Source organism: Paroedura picta, chromosome 12, assembly GCF_049243985.1.
Source record: "Paroedura picta isolate Pp20150507F chromosome 12, Ppicta_v3.0, whole genome shotgun sequence".
In the NCBI taxonomy this organism is placed as follows: Eukaryota; Metazoa; Chordata; class Lepidosauria; order Squamata; family Gekkonidae; genus Paroedura; species Paroedura picta.
Genome location: NC_135380.1, coordinates 20,807,924 through 20,829,080, shown reverse-complemented (window position 1 = coordinate 20,829,080; position 21,157 = coordinate 20,807,924). Strand labels below are relative to the sequence as shown.

Below are 21,157 nucleotides of genomic sequence, written 5' to 3'. Positions count from 1 at the left end.
GGGGTGGGCTTTCCAAGGATCTTTAAAGGAGCAATCATTTGCCTTCTTTGAACAGGGGTATTGTTGCCAGTTATCATGCTGTGTCAGATTTACCATTTTTGGGCAAATTAATTGAAAGAGTGCCAGTGGAACAATTTTTCCCGGATGGGTTGTCTGAGCTTGACCCATTTGAACCCCTTTTCAGACAGTTTGGATGAGAGACGAGTGCTGCTCAGATCTCACTTGGTGGACAGCCTCCAAATACTATTGAATAAGGGGAACACATCCCTTTTGATTTTGTTGGGTCTTTCTGCCATGTTTGACACTGTAGACTGGGTAATATTACTAAGCTGTCTTTAGGATAGAGTGGAATTGATGGCCAAACAAACTAAGACTTATAATGTGCAGTGTTTGGATTCTCCTAATCTCAGAATATCCAATGCGAGATAACTTCTTTCCCAAGTGTACAATGCCCTGATATGGGTCAGTGGAAGAAAAGGGCTTCAATTTTTCCTTTGTGCTGTTTTCCCACCTAAAATGGTCCCGGGGGTAGTATTTGTCTGCTATGAGACTGCACATGTACCAATCAGCTGCACATAAGTTTCCCCAGTAGAGCAAATAGTGATTCCCCAGTAGCATTTCTAGAGAAGAAAAGGGCTCGGGGGAAGGGGGGGAAGCTGAAGTCCTTTCCCTCTGGTTCTGCAGTCCTAGTGCACATCATGCTCCCTAATGCTTGGGAACAGTGTTTCCTTGTACCTGACGTCTGGCTGTTTCAGTCAAAGCATGGGACATCGCACATGACACATCATGATGTCTCACTAATTCCGAAGAGGCACGGTGTCATCATGGGTTTTAGTCACTCTGGTTATGCCCAGAAACTGAGGGATCTATTCTGTGGAATTCTGGAAGGTCCCAGTCCCTTTGCCCATGCATTTTAAAGCATCCATGAGATCGCTGAAAGGAATGTCTAAGCAGCTTTGGAGTCACATGTCACTGATATGTCCAGAGAAATATAGAACTGCACATCACCTGCATATACTTTGAATAATCTACCAGAGGCAGCACTCTCCGTGCCTGGCCAGTGTTTAGAGGTTGTGGTCAGGTGGCTGTGGACGAACAAGCTAAAAATGAATCCATATGAACACATGAAACAACCTTATGCTGAATCAGACTATTAGCCCATCAAAGTCTGCTCAGATTGGCCCCAGCTTTCCAGGGTCTCAAGCAAAAGTATTTCACATCACCTTTGACCTGATTCTTAACTGGAGATATTGGGGATTGAACCTGGGACCTTCTGCATGCCAAGCAGCTGTTCTCCTATTGAGTCATGGCTCCTCTTTCAGTCAAGATGGGAGGTAATTCTCATCAGTAAAGTAGTCTGCACATTTTGGACAGGGTAGATTTAGAGGTATTATTTAAACTTTTGTAAGAAGATCAGGTACATGCAGTGGCAAAAGATTTGTTCTGTCAGTTGCAATTGGTGTAGAAATTATTCCCCCCCTCCCCACCCTGTACTCTGTGCTCCTGGCCACACAGATCCATATTGCCATAACCTTCAGGCCAGTCTGTTGTAATAGGATTTTTGTGGAGCTGTCCTTCAAGATGATCTGGATGTTACAAATAGGACTATTAGTTAGGGTGTACAAAGGGGAGTTTGTTACTTCCTTCTTGGAACAGCTATGCTAACTAAGATGTTTCTGGTTCAATGCAAGCTGGTGATTTTGATCTTTAAAAACCCACACAGTTGGGGAGGGGGGGGCAGCATAATTAAAGGATTGTCTTTCCTACTATGAAACTATGCACCTCCAGAGACCTTGTAGAACGTCCTCCTGGTTGAAATCTCCTACCAAGTTTTATGGTGAGCCTTTGCTCATTCTTAGTGGCAGTTCTGCTTTTATAGAATACTAGAAATATAGCCCATTGCAGATTGAAATGCAATGGGCGCTAGAAGTGAGAGTGGGTATGGGGGGAGGACTACCTGGAGTCTTTTGGCGGGTCTTGTGGCGGCGGCAAGCGGGTGGCGAGCGGGCGGCGAGCGGCTGCATGTGTCCCTGGAGTCCTGGGGTTGCAGCGGCGGAGTCCTACACTTGATCTGAGGCAAAAGGAGCACCCGGGTCCGGCAGAAGCCTGAGAAAGGCGGTGGTGGGCGGGGGAGGCTTCTGCCGGACCTGGGCGCTCCTCCGCAGCCACGGAGGAGCGCCCGGGTCCGGCAGAAGCCGGAAAAAGGCGGCGGTGGGCGGGGGAGGCTTCTGCCGGACCTGGGCGCTCCTCCGCAGCCACGGAGGAGCGCCCCGGGCCGGCAGAAGCCGGAAAAAGGCGGCGGTGGGCGGGGGAGGCTTCTGCCGGACCTGGGCGCTCCTCCGCAGCCACGGAGGAGCGCCCGGGTCCGGCAGAAGCCGGAAAAAGGCGGCGGTGGGCGGGGGAGGCTTCTGCCGGACCTGGGCGCTCCTCCGCAGCTGCGGAGGAGCGCCCCGGGCCGGCAGAAGCCGGAAAAAGGAGGCGGTGGGCGGGGGAGGCTTTTGCCGGACCTGGGCGCTCCTCCGCAGCCGCGGAGGAGCGCCCCGGGCCGGCAGAAGCCGGAAAAAGGCGGCGGTGGGCGGGGGAAGCTTTTGCTGGACCTGGGCGCTCCTCCGCAGCCGCGGAGGAGCGCCCCAGGCCGGCAGAAGCCGGAAAAAGGCGGCGGTGGGTGCGGGAAGCTTCTGCTGGACCTGGACGCTCCTCCGCAGCCACGGAGGAGCGCCCAGGTCCGGCAGAAGCTGGAAAACGGCGGCGGTGGGCGGGAAAGGCTTCTGCCGGACCTGGGCGCTCCTCCGCGGCTGCGGAGGAGCGCCCGGATCCGGCAGAAGCCGGAAAAAGGCGGCGGTGGGCGGGGGAAGCTTCTGCTGGACCTGGACGCTCCTCCGCAGCCACGGAGGAGCGCCCAGGTCCGGCAGAAGCTGGAAAACGGCGGCGGTGGGCGGGAAAGGCTTCTGCCGGACCTGGGCGCTCCTCCGCGGCTGCGGAGGAGCGCCCGGATCCGGCAGAAGCCGGAAAAAGGCGGCGGTGGGCGGGGGAAGCTTCTGCCGGACCTGTGCGCTCCTCCGCGGCCGCGGAGGAGCGCCCCGGGCCGGCAGAAGCCGGAAAAAGGCGGCGGTGGGCGGGGGAAACTTCTGCCGGACCTGGGCGCTCCTCCGCGGCTGCGGAGGAGCGCCCCGGGCCGGCAGAAGCCGGAAAAAGGTGGCGGTGGGTGGGGGAAGCTTCTGCCGGACCTGGGCGCTCCTCCGTGGCTGCGAAGGAGCGCCCGGGTCCGGCAGAAGCCGGAAAACGGCGGCAGTGGGCGGGGGAGGCTTTTGCCGGACCTGGGCGCTCCTCCGCAGCCACGGAGGAGCGTCCAGGTCCGGCAGAAGCCGGAAAACGGCGGCGGTGGGTGGGGGAGGCTTTTGCCGGACCTGGGCGCTCCTCCAAGGCTGCGAAGGAGTGCCCGGGTCCGGCAGAAGCCGGAAAATGGCGGTGGTGGGCGGAAAATGGCGGCGGTGGGAAAGGAGCAGGGACGCCGCGTCGAAGACGCGGCGTCCCTGCTCCTTTCCCTAGTGGCAGGAGGGCGGCTGGAGGACTCACCAGGCAGGCAGCGTCTTCTGTCTGTCTGGTGACTCTCCAGCCAGGGCAAGTGAGGCTCGAGCAAGCGGCCAATGGGGAGCCGCGCTTCGCGCGGCTCCCCATTGGGCGGTTGGCCTTGGATGGACACTCGGGGGCCCAATCAGGAGCCGCTTCGCGGCTCCTGATTGGCCCCCCCCGAGTTTTTATCCCGGACCGGGCCCGCCCTAACTCCTCCCCACATGCCCTTACTCTTTTATTCCTCCCGCTCCTTTGGAGCGGGGGGAGGGGTTTAAAGATTATCTCTATAAGTTTGTGTGGAGGCATCGCACGTTACTCTCCTTCTAGCAGAGATAACGCATTCGCACTTTTTAGAGGGGTGTTTTACAGATAATGAATCTGGGTTGCATTTTGTTAGGAGGTAATTTGTTTGCATTTAATTGCCTGTTACCTGTTTGTCAGATCTTTATTAAGCACCCTTGAACCGCTGTAGTTGCTAAGAAAGGCAGCTTTAAGAAATAACCTAGGGAATTTTTATTTCTGTGTTTTCATGTAGATCCTTTGAGACTTGTGGGGAGAATCCCCTTTCCTGAGGCTTTGGATGCAGTCTTGGATAGTCCCACAAAGAAAGAAGAGAACAAGGTGAGATGGGAAGTTCTAAGCACTTCCCTGGTGCCTCCCTGCCAGAGGTCACAGATAATAGGTTGCAGGTTTAAAATTGGTTTATGCTCATATGTGCTCTTTGAAAGTAAGATGTCCTAACTGAATTATCATAAAATTCCTAGAATACTTTGGGGACTGCCATTGAACTGCCATTTAAAAACCTCATATGTCTGTGCACATCACTATTCCTATATTTGTGGTCAGAAGGAAATTTCACCCCATCTTCATCATATAAACACTATTGGATATTTATGTTTTCCAATGTTTTCTATCACTAGTGCCAGGTAGCAGGGCCAGGCTAATTCAGGCCATAGTGGGACATGATACACTTTGTGCCCACTAAAAGGGGAGATAAGAGAAGGAAAATCCAGGAGTGCACATTTTTCTTTGAAGTGGAACAGAGTACAGCATGATGTAATGGTTAAGAGCGGCAGACTGATCTGGAGAGCCGGGTTTGACTCCTTACTCCTCCATGGAATGCCTGCTGGGTGACCTTGGACTAGTCACAGTTCTTTCAGAACTCTCTCAGCCCTACCTACATCACAAGGTGCCGTGGTGGGGAGAGGAAGGAAAGGGGAGCGTAAGCCCCTTTGAGGCTCTTTAAGGTAGAGAGAAGCCTCTTTTTCTTCTACACAACCCTAATCATTTTGAGAGGGATAAAGGAAGCTTGAAAGATTATACCTCCAAAATATTGATCTCTAAGTTACTACTGGGCTCAAATCTGGTCTTAATCTCTGTGAATTTTTGTAAGCTAAACCTAGCCTCTGTCCAAGTGTGAGGGGCTGTGACTCAATGGAAGATCCTGGGACATGCTTACTGGAATTTGATCAGCACAGATTCTTCTTTCATTAGCAGTGTACACTTAGATACAAAAACTAGGCTGGCAACAAAACAGTAAAGCACTTGCTGCCTGAACTCAACCTCTGGCAAGTCCTGAAAGATGCTTGCTTTTGTTTGTGCAGAGCTAAACCTTGTTTCTAAGCCAATCGACCCCTGCAGTCTAGCGGACCGTATTCGCTTTGATCTGCTCCTCAGGTTTCCAATTACGTTTTTGTTTTGTTTTGAGGGGGTTTTTTTTGTGGCTGTGCTGGCCATGGGCCCAGGTGTCCTTCAGGCATCCAGTGGCAAAGGCTCTGAATGGGTATTTTTAAAGTTCACATCCCCTTGAATCCATTTTCTTCTCTCTCCAGATGAAAGCCGCTCGCCTCAAATTCGACTTCCGAGCAGAGTCACCCAAGTGAGTACAGGGATTCCCTGGAGGGTTTCTAGCAGGGGTGCGGTGTTTGGGCCTCTTTGCATTATTACTGGCATGTAGATGCATGGCTGGGGGGTTGTAATCTGTTTCTGCTGGCGGATCCTTATGCTGCCCTTTGACCTTTCAGGGAACTGACTCTGCAGAAGGGTGACATCGTCTATATCCACAAGGAAGTCGATAGAAACTGGCTGGAAGGGGAACACCATGGCAGGGTGGGCATTTTCCCTGCTAACTATGTGGAGGTAAGCCTGGAAGAGCACAGCCATGCTTATCCTGGGTCAATGCCCTTTCTGCACGCTGGAATACGTTTTTTTTTAATTTTGGTGTTTGCAGGAGACAGGAAGCAGCCAAAATACTTCTGATCAAACCTGCTTGGTTTCAAGGGCAGGGTTAGTAGTGCAAAAGCCCGCTTTCTGTGGCGGAAAATCAGGTTTCAGAAACATGACCCTTTACAATTATTGTTTCATCTTTATGTCTTTGCTTTCTTCTCACTGTCCCCCCCCCCACCCAAGGCGGCTACAGGTTTTTCAGGTATGTTATGACACACGTGGATGAACACACATTGTGTTTGCATGAGGAGAATAAGGAAGAACTTGAATAGAGGGTGTTTCACTTAGGGGAAGTCTCACATCCTCTGGGAGGGCCAAAAGAGATCCATGGAGACATGAATCGCATGCAAACAAAAGCGGGGAAATAAACTCAGCTCCAAATCTTCAGATCTGTGTCAAAAGGGTCAAGCTACAGCAAATAAAAAATAAAATATTTATTATATAGTATGCACATGTAATATTTAAAACATTAGGGGTTTGAATATCCAACTGTACAATTTGCAAACATTCCGGGTAGATGAATGTGTCAAATGAACCACGTAGAACCAGATGCCTTCCAGCTTCTACAGCCTTCCTCAGTGGCTACAAATATATATTTTAAATAGACGTAACACACATTCAGAGGTATTATATAAGTTTCACAACCAGGTGTCATTCTCGCCTATGCTGTATGGTTAGGCAAAGAAATTCTTATATATAAGCCCATAGAATCCTTCTCATGATGCCTGAATGGAATCTGGTATGGAATTTTCGGTAACTCGGGATGCGTTTAACATCAGCCAGTAGACAGAATTGAACTGCACGGCAGAATCTATTTACACGACTTAAATATGACTTCAGTGTAAGCTGAGGGGCAAAACCAGAGGTTTAATTGAATCATTATAAACCCCATCAACATGTGCAGAGATTTATGGAAGAGCAGGGAGGCCTAGCCTCGCTCTAAGGAGTTTGCAGTCCAAAATTCTGCACTGGAGAGGCAGGGAGGGAGGAAGGAAATAGGTGACAGGAAATAGGAGGAAGAATATGCTTCCGGTTAGCTTCCACTTAACATATGATTCATTTGGGGGTGGGGGGGGGGAGGCTAGCGTGTTGTGCCAAAGGCAGCATTACAAAAGGTGCTCTTGGGGGCAGGTGAAAGGGCTCAAGGGAGAAGTGCAAAATCTTTTAAAGGCAGCTGATAATTTTCTAGACATCTGGGTGTCTAGAAAAGTCCCACAGGAGGATGCATTTTTTTTTTAAAGCGAGAAGCAGTTTGTTCCAAAACAAAGGAACAATGTTTTCATACAGGACACAGCTAAACTGTGGAATTTGACTGCCCTGTTAGCCCTTTCAAGGCCACTGTTGATAAACTAGCAAAATGGTCATCATTGTATGCAGAAAGAGAGTGGGAGGAAGGGCCTGGATGTTGCACAGAGTCCCGTGCTGGGGCGCATACACAAGGCAGGGCGTCCTCGGCAATAAAACCATAACCAGTTGCGGCTTCTCTTTTAAATAGGTTCTTCCTCCAACAGAAATCCCCAAACCTATTAAGGCCCCCACCATCCAAGTCTTGGAGTATGGAGAAGCGCTGGCTCAGTACAACTTCAAAGGAGACCTGCAGGTGGAGCTGTCATTCCGCAAGGTAACAAAGCCAAACCAAGCAGAGAAGTTAGGGAGGCCAAACATTGGTGGACAAGGAATTTGAGCACCAAATGAGGCCAGGAGGAAAGGGCTTCAAAGCCTGCATCTTGCTCTCTGTCTGATCGTCTCTCTCTACTTCTCATAAAGTGAGTTCTCAGATGGCCAACAATCTATTGATGCCGAAGGCAGAAAGTCCAAATGGAGTCTCCCAAGGAGGTTAAGAACAGTAATAACTTAAAATTTATGGCCTTTTAATAATACCTTCCAAAATCTGCTGGCTGGCCTGGATTTTCGTTCTTCATACTTGACCTTTTCCTCTCCCGTTCCCCTTGGAAAATGCTGCCCCAAAGAGCATCACTGTGCAAAAGATAAATTAGACAAACATTTGTGCTGTTTTGCTTAGCTAAGCATAAACGTGTTCATTTGCTTATACTGAAAGCTTTGCAGGAGAACAGCTGGAGTTTATTCCAAAAGCATCTTAGAGACCAAAAGATTTTCGTGATTTAAGCTTCCAAGAATCAAAGTTCCATTTCTTCCGTCTTTGACAAAGGGAGATTCGACTCTTGAAATCCTTTTGGTCTCTAATGTACTGATGGTCTTGATCCTAGAGCACGGTGGCCAAACTGTGGCTCTCCAGATGTCCATGGACTACAATTACCATAAGCCCTCTGCCAGCAGGGGCTCATGGTAATTGTAGTCCATGGACATCTGGAGAGAAGTTCTCCTGCAGACCAACACAGCTAATCTCTGAAACTTTGTGCAGGACTTTTCGCTTGATGTGGTGGTTATTTTGGAAACAGCATTGGGATAAGAGGGGATGTCTGAGGGCTTCTAGGAAGAGGACTGTGATGAGATGGAAGGGAAGGACCGGGACCTGTGTACACCTAAGCCATGCCTCTAAACATGGGGTTGCTTTGCAGATGCGGAGCATTTTCTAGTTCTCGTTGAAAAATGTTTGAAACTTTATCCCCCTGCCACCACAAACAAAGAAACAAAAGGGGAAAAAATACTGAAGGCCAGTTCCATCATTTTCTCTTTTGTAGCTGTGGAAATGTAATCCTTCTCAAATGTGTGCCAAACCCTTTAATTCTAAATGGGCTTGAGAGGGTATTTTCTGACATGCTTAGTTATTTATCACCTCAGTTTGGCTGGCACGGGCTGAGTTAGAGCCAGGTTTGTTGTTTCAAGTTGGCGGAGGTGATGGTGAGCCAAAACTCACTCTGGGCATAGCGGCATCGCTGATTGGCTGTGGAGATGGAGGAGGTTCGGTCAGCCGTCTGAGCACATCTTCCTGACGCCCGATAGGCTACAGCTGTTGTCCCCATTCAAGCTGGTCAGTGCTTTGCTTTGAGGCTTTGCTCTGTTGGCGGACGGCATGATTGTGGACAGTTTGTATTTTCTGCAAACATGTTGAACATAAAGGCTGTCTCACCCACAACAGAACTGCTATGTGAAATGTGCTTCCAACTATAAATTTAGTGCAGAAGATGGGTTAATATAGCACATGGAGGGCATTGGCTGCTGCATTCATACTGGAAAGCTATTGTCTCTGATGGCTAATCAGCATGCACACATATTGAAAAGCTACCTGTGGGTATTCATCACCTTTGTGTTTCACATTAATCCCTCAGCTACCTTTCTGTTGACTACGAAACCTATCCAGGGTCCGCCTTTTCAGCAAAGAAAAATTCTTAAGTGCACTTCCCAGGGTTAAAATGAGCCGTGTTGCATTTCAGGAGACTGTTCTCCTCCATAAGGAGTCACTAAGGCAAGATTAGCTGGGGTTGCTGCTACTAAGAATGAGCCGGACAGACCAGTGGGGCAGGACAATGTATAGCTTAGCTGGAAGAGGCTGCAGGTGTATCGAGATGGATCCATTGTATTGGGGAGCTGGGCTTCAGCTTCCAACTGCAGAGGGCTGGAAGCCTCGTGCTGGCCCTGCCTTAGGGGGCTCCGAAGGATGTGCTAACCTTTTCCCTCCTCTTCCCTTGTTGCTAGGGGGAGCGCATCTGCCTGGTTCGCAGAGTGGACGAGAACTGGTACGAAGGCCGCATTTCTGGCACCAGCCGGCAAGGCATTTTCCCAGCCAACTATGTGCAGGTCTTGAAGGAGCCCCGAGTAAAGAACACAGAGGAGTTTCCTCCTTCCCCAAGTCTCCGGGCAGCCCACTCCGGCTCACCATCTCAGCTGCATTCACCCAGCCCAGGCAGCAGGTGGCAGTCTGACACTTCGCCTTCGACCTTACGAGGTTCCCAGACCACGGATGTGCTCTCATCCTCCTCCAGCCACTCTGGATTCACTTTCCCTGTGTCCCCCAAGCTCGAACACGCTGAAGCCGTGCCCCAAAGGCCCCAGAGTACTCCCCGACCGGCCTTATTCTCTCCCCAGAACCAGAGGCCAGCAACGGCATCCACCCCACAGCCTGCCTCGACCTTCCAGAAGCAGGAAATGCCACATCCTGCTGTCTCTGGCTCAGCCTCACAACCAAGAATGCTCTTTCCCTTGCAGGTGAGAGGTCCAACTGTGTTCTTGTTAGGCATTTCCTTTCTGCATTTCTGCAGCACTAGGAAGAGTTTCCATCCTGGCTTGGGGGGGAATCAAGAACCATCACCCCCTCCCCCGACTTGACAGAGAGAACAACTCTTCATATTTTCAAAGGCAGTGGGATTAAAAAACCCAGCAAACTCTGGGTGGCAAAGGGTGCCAGTTTTGCAACTAGAAACATAAAACGAGCTGAAAGGGGAGACATGTCCTTTGAAGTGTTTTTAGTGCTTCCTATACTTTCTCTCCGCAGTCCTTTCAATAGCCCTTTGATAGGAGAGTTGTTATTTAGCAGAACCTGCAAAGGGGGGCTGCAGTTGGGGCTCAGATTAGGTGTCATGGTGACAGGCCTGAGGGTCAAAACTCCTCTGTGCCCCACAGATGTATAAAGTGTTGGCTGGGGCATGTATGCCTTTTTCTAAATGACAGAACGGATGCACAAGAAAAGGGATCTATGTCTTCCCTCTTCCTCCAGTTCATTTTCAGATACGTATAAGTCAATGGTCTTTATGTCTTACTTGTGGCTGTGAGTTCCACAAGGCAACTATTCATTGTGTGAACCACTGACTTTAATTTGCTGCCAGTCAATTTCATAATTTCATAGTAGGAACCTTACTATTATGGGAGAGGGAGAAAAGTTTCCCTCCACCATGTGTAGTTCTGGAGTCCTTTGGTGTGCCTTTCTTAGTTCGATTTTTTCTAGTCCCAGATATTTTAGCCTTGCCTCATAGGTGCTCCAACTCTCTGATCGTTTTGGTTGCCTTTTTCTGCATTTTTCCTAGCCCTTCAAGATCTTAAACAAAATTCCACAGACAGTGAATTTCATGGCCTAAACAGTGAAGCAACAAAGATTGTGGATGACTCTAAATTGGTGACAATGGTGAAAACATAAAGGAATTGTTTGAGGTGCTTCAGAAAGATCTCTTCAAACTCATATTGAGAGGGTCCCCCCAACCTTCTAAACCCTGATTACCAATGGTTCCCCTGGAACTGCTATTTGCTGAGATACTATTTGAAGTTGAGAAATGGACACAGTGGAAGAACTGTTAAACTTCCACTCCCTACACTCCATGGCCCCAACCTAAATTAAGGAACCCTAGTAGATACTATTTAGCAAGAGAAACCATGTTTGCAATCCATTCACAAATCTTTCAGCTTCTTCTCTACTCTTCACCCACAGGGCAAACTAAATTGCATGTTTCTCTACAAGTTGGGTTAGGATTCTGATCATGCAGCAGCTCATGGAAACATTGTCCCCAAGTACACTGGGGCCAAAGTCAGATCAGGACCACAGTGCAGGGGAGAGGGGGCTTCAGCCCCCTCCCCCATGCAATTTGTCTGACCTGAAATGGCCCCCGGGGGGGGGGGCTGACCTGACTTGTGAGAAAATATACTTTAGATTGACTCTTAAGTGCAAGTCATGGAGACTGGAGGAATATATATCCCTCTCCCCCACCCCCCCAAAAAAACTCCAACCACAAATACCACTTCAGGTCTGGATGCAGCTCCAAATAATCAGGGAGAGGAAGGTAAGCATCCACTCTAAAGTTCCTCTGAGTGGCCCTTAATTTCTTCTCTACAAATACCTTTTGTCCTTCCGTTTTCCATCAATGCTAGATTTGCTTCTCTAATCCCCACCAATCTAACACATGTGTTCAAAAGAGTCATTATAACAAATATTAAATATATTCAAATGCACCATGACTATATTGTTAATTCCTTGCGTTATCTTTTCTAGAGCCTTCCATGGCCAAAAATTGCATTCAGATCACTAACCTTACTTACTTTGGAACAGAGGCCTTGGGGAGGCCGTAGAATCAACCAGGATTTCTAGATCCTTCCCTCCAAATGCAACAACAGACTTTCTAATAGTCCTCCGTGTCCCATAGGCAGGCTGTGTTGCCTTCCTTCAGCATTCCCTTGTCCATTTCCTCTCTTGAACCCTCTTCTGGTTTTGAGAAACGTTTTTCCCTATCACCAGGCCTCCCTCCCTCCCTCCCTCCCTCCCTCCCTCGTGTTTCAGCCCAACTCCCCAGCTCAGGTGGTGCTCAGTGTGTTCCCCTCCTTTCTCTGCAGAGCCCAGCCTTGGAGGCAGCTGCTCCTCGAGCTTCCCAGCCATGCAGCACGAAGCGCCCCTCCAAAGCCACCCCGGCCGACATACAGTGGACTCCGTAAGCTGAGCTAATGACCCGTAGTGGGGATGTGGAGAGGGGAAAACATGCTTGGGCTGGCAGCTGGCCAGGCCATGCATCCCTGTGAAGTGACCCGTGGGGAGGGCTGGCTGCAGACGGCCTCCCGGGGTGCCAGACTAGGACAGTGTCTGGATTGTGCCGGGAACAAGGGCCCTTTTTCTCTGAGCGTCCTGCCTAAGGGAGCGGAAGCTGCTGGCTGCTGTACCTGCGCCTTGACCAGCCTTTGCCAGGCATAGCAGAGTCAAGCTCCTTGTTTGAAAGGATGAGACAACTCAGCACTTCCAAGCTGCTGTGCCTTCCTCAGCCCCTGGGAGGGGAGGATGAGCGGGGGGGGGGGGGGGGCAGCCAGAGGGTTTGCCTGGGCACATTCCTTTTCCATGTGTCAAGCACAGTTCGGTTCCTCTCAGCCCGCACTCCGGAACAACAATGCATGCACTCATAATTTTATTTGCTTTTAAGTCTGTAGCATTTTGAATGCTTGAGAAAAAAAATGACCAGAGAACTGGCTTACGGCTCTTTACCCATAAATAAGGGGGACATGTGCTCACCAAATGCTTGTGCTTTGCAGATACAAGGCTCTCTACCAATACAGGCCTCAAAACGAGGATGAGCTGGAGCTTCAGGAAGGAGACCGGGTAGACGTCATGCAGCAGTGTGACGACGGCTGGTTTGTGGGTATGTCCTCTTTGTAGGGGGGCAGGAGGGAGAGATCACGGCCAAGCCTGTTGTCACAATGATGTCAGGAAGGCAGTCCTGGGGCCGGGAGTGGGGGAAGGCAGCCTCTCAGAGACCATTGCAAAGGTCTTCTCCATAAAGTTACGAAAAGACTACAGTGGCTCATTGCATGATCTAAAAAGCCCCCCAAACTGGACTTTGGGTACCAAATGGGAAACTGTCGTCCGAGTGGCAGAGCCAAAATACAGATCAGAGGATTTCTTGGGCCTCTGCAGCATCGTTGGCCTGGCATTTGTTACCCACCCAAATATGTACATTAAATCATAACCCCTAAGTGGCAGTCAAATACCATTGGAACGCCTTGGGGACATATAAGCTGTTAAATCAGGCCATCATTCCATCCAAGCCAGTATTGTCTGCTCCAACTAGCTGCATTTCTACAGTCCTAGGTGAAGATTTCTTACCCCACCTCCTACCTGAGCCTTGTAACTGGAGGTGTCGGGAATTGAACTTTGGACCTTCTGCTTGCAAAGCAGAGGGACTTCCATGGAGTAATGGCCTCCTCCTCTTGGGCTTTCCCATTCACCGTGGGCTGTGCAGTTCAGCATGTGGGTAGAGAACGATCCCTGCTTGCTGGGTCACGCACAGCCAGAACAGTTGACGGGTCCCCAGAAGCACAGGGGGTGGGGATGCCTTCGAGCTGAACTGATGTTTAACACATGGCAGCAGCACACATGTTTGGCTTCCTTGTTGCCAGTACTTACATATTTCAGTGGCCTGGCTCAGGACACCCTAGAGGAGGATATTTGCTTCAGCCTGCGCAATCTTGAACCCTCGTCTATTGCACTTATCTTTCTACTCCAGGTGTATCCAGAAGAACACAAAAATTTGGCACTTTCCCCGGGAACTACGTTGCTCCTGTGTGACTCCCCTTCAATCCACCCTGCATCCCACGTGTGCCAAAAGGAAATTGAACCTCCTGCTCTTGGGTCCAGTTTCCTTGGAGAGGCAGCCCATGATTTGTAAGCACAATGTGGGGGAGGAGATGATGTGTGAGAACCAGCCTGGATCGCAGTATCTGCTCCTCAAGGCCTTGCAGTTTGTCCCTTGGATCTGGGGCTTTTACCCCATTGCTCCTTTGTCTTCCAGTTTTGCGCTTACGATACTTTGAATGTGGGGTGGTTGCAGCTTTATTCCTCTCCCCCCCAGAATTCAGAAGGCAGTGCTCTTTCCAGGCTTGGCATTACAAAGCAAGGAGGCTGGGCCTGAGTAGGCACTGCAGTTCTCTTGGACCTTTGGTTGCACCCCCAGCTGAAATCCTTCCTCTATGAACAGAGCTGGATCCTCATTGCTTCTATAAACTCTCCTGGCAGTAGCTGACAAGTGAAAACAGACTGTGCTGTTGTGATTGCCCCCCATCAAGCCTCCCACCTAAGCAAGTTCCTGGCTTCTGTTGGCAGAGTTTGAATGTGCAAAGGAGAATGAAGCACCATGATGCTTAAAAAACAAAATCATTTTATTCGGAAGAGAACCAACTATATATAAAAAGAGGAGATAACAGACCTACCTTACTGTCTGCAGTCATTCTTGTCAACTGCTGTTCTGGAGGCAAGCAGGTAGGACGTGCGCTCCCAAAAGCAGGAAGTCTCCTGTTGAGCCAGTCAGGACATTGGAGAAGATCATTTGAAAATCATCAAGAAATTCCTATCCTAACTATGCTAAATACACATCTCCTCCGATGCCCCCTGCAGGACATTCTTCATATTCTGCTCAGTCTGCTCAGTCATGCATATTATGGATTTTGCATATACCAACACCAAACACTGTGATTATGTTGTTTGGAGGACAACCAGACAACCAGCATTTTGATTGCAATTGATCAACTGGCCGGTTCCTTCTGCCCCTTGGGCAGTGTTAGGCAATGTGAGCCTGTACCACTAACTGCAGTGGGCACTTCGTGCAGAGTGACATTGCATGGCCACCAGTAATAACATTTTTGAACCTTTCCTCAAAGGCTTAGCTCCCACCACCACAGTCCACCACATCTTAATGACAGATTCAGAACTTTGATCTCAATGACTTCTTGTCATTCCCCTTTCATTCCAGATCATCTGTGTGAATGCACTTTTTGTTGCTGTCTTTAAAATCAATCAAAGTATGGTCTGCATAAGAGAGAGGATGGAACACATAGGGGTAGCATGCACTTTGGGGCAGAGTTTGTGCACCCTGTCCTCTAAAGTGCAGGGTTGTAGATGATGCAAACCCTTCTCTTGTCTGGCCTGTTCTAACCACCAGTGTGTGTGTGTGGGGGGGGGTTGTTACTCCCTTTGAATGTGGGGTGGTTGCAGTTAATAGTCCCTAGGAAGGAGAGGTCCTTGCTGCTGTTTTTGGGTATGTCCCCAAACTGCCTATTTCATTTGTCTCTCCTTCTCCCCAATGGGCCGGGGAGCAGGGATGTGGGCTCAGCCAGACTTGGCTCTCCATCTGTCTCTTGGCACTTTGAAGCCCTTCATCTTCCCATTCCTGCGGTCTCCTTTCACCCTGAAGTCAGGGGTCGAGACCAGACAGAAGTCTCTAGTGATGGACTGCCCCTTTAACCACAACAAGCCTTGTTCTCAAATGGCTGGGACTTGCAGCTGTGAGGGGGGAAAGGGAGGAGAGAAAGAAAGATTGTGCTGGACCAGGAACACTGAGATATCTGTGCCTGCTGTGACTTCTTGCGCAGTGCTAACAATGGCCTCTTCCATGCTCTAGCAAAGTCAGCTGTGCATTGACATCGTCCCAGCTACTGGAAGGGGAGTGTGCAGGTTGGGACCAGCCCTGGCGGAGCAGATTTTCTCCTTTATGTAAACAACAGGAGCTGCTCTTCCTCCCTCGCCCCCTTCTCTTTCTGTTTTTGTAAGTGGCTTCTGGTATGTTCAGGCTCTGTGGTTTTCAAACTTTTGACATTCAGGGAGCTCTTTCATGCCAGCGCATCCCTTCATGTCTATTAGGGGTGCTTTGAAGGATTCTGATGCGCTTAATGGTCAATCTAGAGTTCTGGCTTGGTGGGCCTCACTTGTGTCCCGTACAAACCAAAAGTAAAGACGGAGCACACCTTGGTGGCTGTCTACCCGTGGGGGAAGATGAATGGTGCTAAGGTGATCTTCCAACTGAAAACTCCTGGGAAGCCTCTGAGGACCACCACCACCAAACCCCCTGGTCCCTGGACACATAATATGAAAACCACTGGTTTCAAACTCTGGTTCCAAATTCTGAAGATTCCTAAAGAATTGGGGGGCTAATATCTAGGGAGTGTGGAGTTTGGGAGGTAAGAGGGTTCAGCAAAGATGGAATGACAGAGTCTACCCTTCAAAGCTCTCACTTCCTCCAGAGACACTGGCCTGTGCAGTCTGGAGATCAGAGGTAATTTGGGGGGAATTCCAGGCCTCAGATTGAGTTTGGTGACCCTAAAACATTGGTGAATGTAATCTAAATCACTTTGTACAAGGAGGAAATCTGTTCTGGGGAATAGAATGGCCTCTGTTGCTACCTGTACAACTAGAACTGCCTATAAAAACATCACTGAGCTAAAGTTTTCTTTCTGCCCCTGAGAACACAATCAAGCAAAGGAAGGGGAAAAAGAAAAGGCTGTGTGATCTTGGGTGAGAGTCAGATCGATGTAGCTTGTGAACCTGAAGTTTGTGTACTGGGTGTGTCCTTCTGAAGCTCCCGTGAGGCCATGGCTCAATGACAGGACATCTGCTTTGCATGCAGAAGGTCTCGGGTTCAATCCCTGGCATCTCCAGCTAAAAGGACCAGGTGGTAGGTGATGTGAAAGACCTTACCCAGAGACCCTGGAAAGCTGCTGCCAGTCAATTTAAACCACCCTGACCTTGCTCCATCTGTGCTCTGACTAAAGCAGTTTCGCGGGTGTTCCCAGTCATTTAAATATGACTTGCATAGAAACATTTCCAGGGCGATAGAGCCAGATGTTAACAAGTGAAGTGTGCCGTTTGGATTTTGTGCCTCAGGCACCAGCATAAAGATTTGCTTTACCAGACAAGTTCTGCTGGAGAGAGAGCAGAGGCTCCCCCAGCAGCAGAGACGACAACACCCTTCTCTCTGCCCCTAGACACTGGGGGAGCATGAAAAGTAACTCCGCCTATGCTTCAACAAGCCCAGGAGTTTCCTTCCACTTTAAGATCAAACTGCTATGCTTCTCTTCCTAGAATGACCGGGCATGTGTTTAGGTGATGAGATAAACATGCTGTACTGATTAATCTGCAAGGCTGTTAAAGATGAGAAGTTAAGAAATCTCTCTCTCTGAATTCTGCAATGAAAACAACAGAGTTCAGTCTGAAGATTATATATGCATTTGTTTTTCATGTCTCATTTGCAAGCAGTTTAAAATGTAGCTCTTTTTTTGTCAGACTGCAGAGTCGTGAAAAGAATAACAGGATGGGGATTTTATTTACTTATTTCATTTGTACCCCACCTGTCTCTCCAATGGGGATTCAAGGGAGTTTTCATAATTGAACAAGGGAAAATGGTAAATCCTCATCTTCTCTAATACCTGGGAAAGAAGAGGAATGGGGTACCAGAGCTTTCAAAAAGGCTCAGAGCTATTTGTATTAATAACAGTTATTACCAAAAATCCAAAGAGAGTCAATTTGTAAATAAAAGATAACTTCTGTGAAAAAAGCCCAAAATAGAAAGTATTAAAAGCAATGCAGTCTGAATAGGTCAATATATGAACAAGAGAAGCGAAATCACTATTAACTCTGTTTGGGGATTTTTTACAGAAGTTATCTTTTATTTATAAACTGTCTTTGGATTTTTTGGAATAACCTTTTTTTGTGTCTTTTTGTAAGCTCTAGTCCTGTATATTTCTTCTTTTCCAGTGTTACACCCTTCCCTTTTCCTTCTCTAATACCCGACTGTTGCCAGCTGTTTTCCTCTTCTGAACCTTTAGTTAACAGGTAGATATACAGAAAGTAAATTTTAACCATTGCATTATATCTCAGATAAAGAAGCTGGCATCCCTAGTTTCTCAAGCTTTGCTCAAGTGCTGCTCCACTTTCTAATGATTTTTCTTTGTAATTTTTCAGGCCAGAATCTTGCCATTTTGTGTAGTTGTGGATTTTTCACACACACACCCCCAGCTTGTTTTTCAGTAGAAAAGCATACATATAGATTAGCATTGCAGCAGCTTGGACAAAACACCTGTTCTTGTCTGGATTTGTTTGCATGCTGTCTCAAACCCAGTCATTTTAGGGTTTTACTGTGGTTTATAGATAACCTGAGGACACAGATGGAATTAGGCTCCAACTCAGAACAAAGGGCTGTTAAGAACCCCATCTGAAAAGAAGCTCTTAGCTTCTTCCTTTTTTGCGTGTGCACATTCTCGGCAGGAAGGCTGTGATCTTTTGAGAGCGCCATTCAGAGGGGACTATGTCCCTGTCCTCTGCCGCATATTTCAGAGCCTCATTTGTTTAGTTCAGAGAGTAAGATTCTCAGATGCTTGGGGGGAAATGCCCTGTCTCTTTAATGGAGGCTAAATGGGATGCTATTTATGTCCCTGATCTGAAAAGCTTCCACTGCCCATTTCCATACATTAAGATTGTTACTAAAGGGACAGGACAGCCTCCTCTCTATTTGTTTCCTTCCTCTGGAGACTATGAGAAGGAGGCTAAAACCATGAAAATGCAGGCCCAATTCTGAGATTTGGCAAGCCCTAGAGTTGAATGAGCCTAAGAGAGAGCCTTAGGATCCTTTACAACATAGCACAAGTTGCTGGTATGTAACTTCTAGATTGCATGTAGTGTTGTGCTTCAGCATCTCCTGGAACATTCCGGACAATCCCAAGACACACCTCTTGTATCCTGTACAGTTTCATGGACACACCTCCCCAAACTGCTGCTGTCAGCAACACCTCACAGGGTGTCTGTTGGGAGGAGAGGAAAGGGAAGGCCATTGTAAGCCACTTTGAGAAAAGTGGCATATAAGAACCAACTCCTCTTCTCCATATTGTCCTTGCAACAGGCTGAGGGAGAATTAAGTGGGCCAAAGGCAGCCAGAGTCTCCCCTATCTTGCCCCAGCACTTTAATACAGTGATATGGATTCAGTGGCTTGAGAACCATATGGTTTTTTTTACTTGCCACAACATGGCTTTTCTGAATCCCATTCCCCAATGTGGTATCTACCCTATATTTCAAAAAATTGGGCAAGGAGCTTGCCTGGTAGAGACGGTTTGGCAACTGACTCCCAGCTTGAAACAGCTGCTGCTGGAGGAACAAAAAAGGTTCCCTGAGGTTCTGGCCTCAAATTAGTGATGGAAGTTAAGATGCCTTTTGGGGTTGATAGTAATTCCAAAGGTGGATCTCCATGACCGGCAGAGTGAGCACCACTGCTTAACAGTTACTCCACATTGGTCTTTCACCTAAGTCAAGTCTCCTGAATTGTGGCTTGCAAACTGTGGGGCGAGAAGGTTATTTATTATTATTTTTTTTGCTAATTCCAACAAAAACCAATGGTTAGGCACCCCATTCTGCAAAGTGCAATCATGTACCTATCTACTGCTTGTTATTCGGAAGCCCAATCTGCTATCTGATGAATAGGTTAAAAACAAAACCCTATCCTACTTATCCACCAGGTTTTCCAAAAGACAAGCAAAAACCGTATTTTTGTAAAGCTCAGACAGGCCCTTGCCACATTTTGATGCTCTTTGTTCTGAGGGACATTCCTGAGGCATGGCTGCATATCAGGCTTTAAATTCTGCACAGGTCTCCCCCCATCCCACATTTTACGAGCTTGCTCAAGTAACTTCAAGCTTTGCCAACGGCTCTGTCTTTACTTTGCAGCGTTCTTAGTAGTTCTCGCTGTCCCCCTTCCATATCCAGGATTGCTGCCTGTTTTCTGGCTCCATAGTGGCTTTAACAGTCTGCCTGCAGAAACTAACCAGGGAAGTGTTCCCAGAATTCATATATCCCAATGGGAAAAGTTGAAGATTTAGGTTTTTGCTTTGTGTCCCACCACCCAAACAGCAGCAGAGATTTTATGGAGGGAGTGTGCAGTTCTGCACAGCGTCTTTATAGAGCTGCCCACCTTTGGGGGTTTTCTGGGCTTCACTAGATTTTGTAAAGCCAAGTCCGGCTTTGCTGTGATATTTGCAGAAAGATCATCCTCGGAGTGGATTTGGACTCTTTGTGGATGGGAAGGTGTGGAGTATATGATCGTGCAGAAGCTCAATGAGAGCAGAACAGGGAATTGGCCCAGTGCAGAAACAGCCTTAATTTCAGTGCCTCAAATGGTTGTTGGAAAAGGCTAGAAAAACAAAACCTGTCAATCCTATCCTTTGGTCTACACACAGCATCATGTCAACCAGAGGAGACTTTCCCAGAAATGTATGCAAGACTTGACCGAAGAATTTCCCAACTGAGGAACATGGCAAGGAGGGAAAAACCTGATTGCTGAAACTGCTAGGTGAGCCAGCTTGCCGAAATGACACCAAGGCGGAAGAGAAGAGGCTGGCACACGCCTTGGACATGAGGAAGGACACTATTGTTGCCTGCAGGAGGGGAAATTGTTCATTTGACTCCAGATGGAAGCAGTGATGTCTTAGCAGTTTTTGTCAAGCACTTCTGCATAGTTGTGAGATGTTGCATCAGTCTGGGATGAGGATGGGTGAGACCAAACTAGGTAGACAGAAGAGTTCCAAGAAGATACGGAGATTGTCCACTTTTAAAGCATGCAAAATTGAGTTGTTTTGGGTTCATTACTCCGTCCATAGGTGAGATAAGGTTCAATCTCCTGCATTAAAAAGAAAAACAAAACCCTGCTTCTAATAATAAAAATATTGACTGTAAGTTCCTGAATGTTATGAACTATTCTATTCTTTACTGGGACCAGTAGCATTTTTTTGTGGTGTTCGGATTCTTTCTGTTGTACAAGGGCGGTAATATTAGAACCAAGTGCTGATGTGATGTAGCAGGCAACGGGTATGAACAGAGCTAAAGTCACCAGTTCAAATATCACCTCTCCTATGAGCTCACTAGATGGCAGAGAAGCCACTATTCTCCTGGGCAATTTGGGCATAATAATACTGATCTACTTTACTGGGTTGTAAAGAGAATGTATATGTGGTTTGACCACTATAAAAGGTAATGGAAATTCCATTATGACGGCTATTTGGACCCAATCATATCTTTCAAGTAACATATTAAATATGTATTTATAAACAAAGGCTGGAGTATGTGCACATTTGAACACATGGCTTATTTACCTTTGCGTAGGATTACACTGTTAAAAACACAGTGCTATGGAATAAATCCCATTGAACTCCAGCATT

The 21,157-nt window shown here is 48.1% G+C and overlaps 1 protein-coding gene across 6 annotated transcripts in view; it reads left to right on the top strand.

The window, feature by feature from the left end:
• SORBS3 (sorbin and SH3 domain containing 3) overlaps positions 1-20,675 on the top strand; it is an 83,044-nt gene extending 62,369 nt beyond the window's left edge. For all 6 annotated transcript variants that reach the window (XM_077306367.1, XM_077306372.1, XM_077306370.1 and 3 more), the window contains 8 exons: positions 4,109-4,194; positions 5,406-5,452; positions 5,598-5,712; positions 7,295-7,420; positions 9,418-9,927; positions 12,037-12,131; positions 12,721-12,827; positions 13,692-20,675. In XM_077306367.1, coding sequence (XP_077162482.1) covers positions 4,109-4,194; positions 5,406-5,452; positions 5,598-5,712; positions 7,295-7,420; positions 9,418-9,927; positions 12,037-12,131; positions 12,721-12,827; positions 13,692-13,753 — 1,148 coding nt within the window. In that variant the 3' untranslated portion in view covers positions 13,754-20,675. The remainder of the gene's footprint in view (positions 1-4,108; positions 4,195-5,405; positions 5,453-5,597; positions 5,713-7,294; positions 7,421-9,417; positions 9,928-12,036; positions 12,132-12,720; positions 12,828-13,691) is intronic.
• Positions 20,676-21,157: the final 482 nt, after the last annotated feature.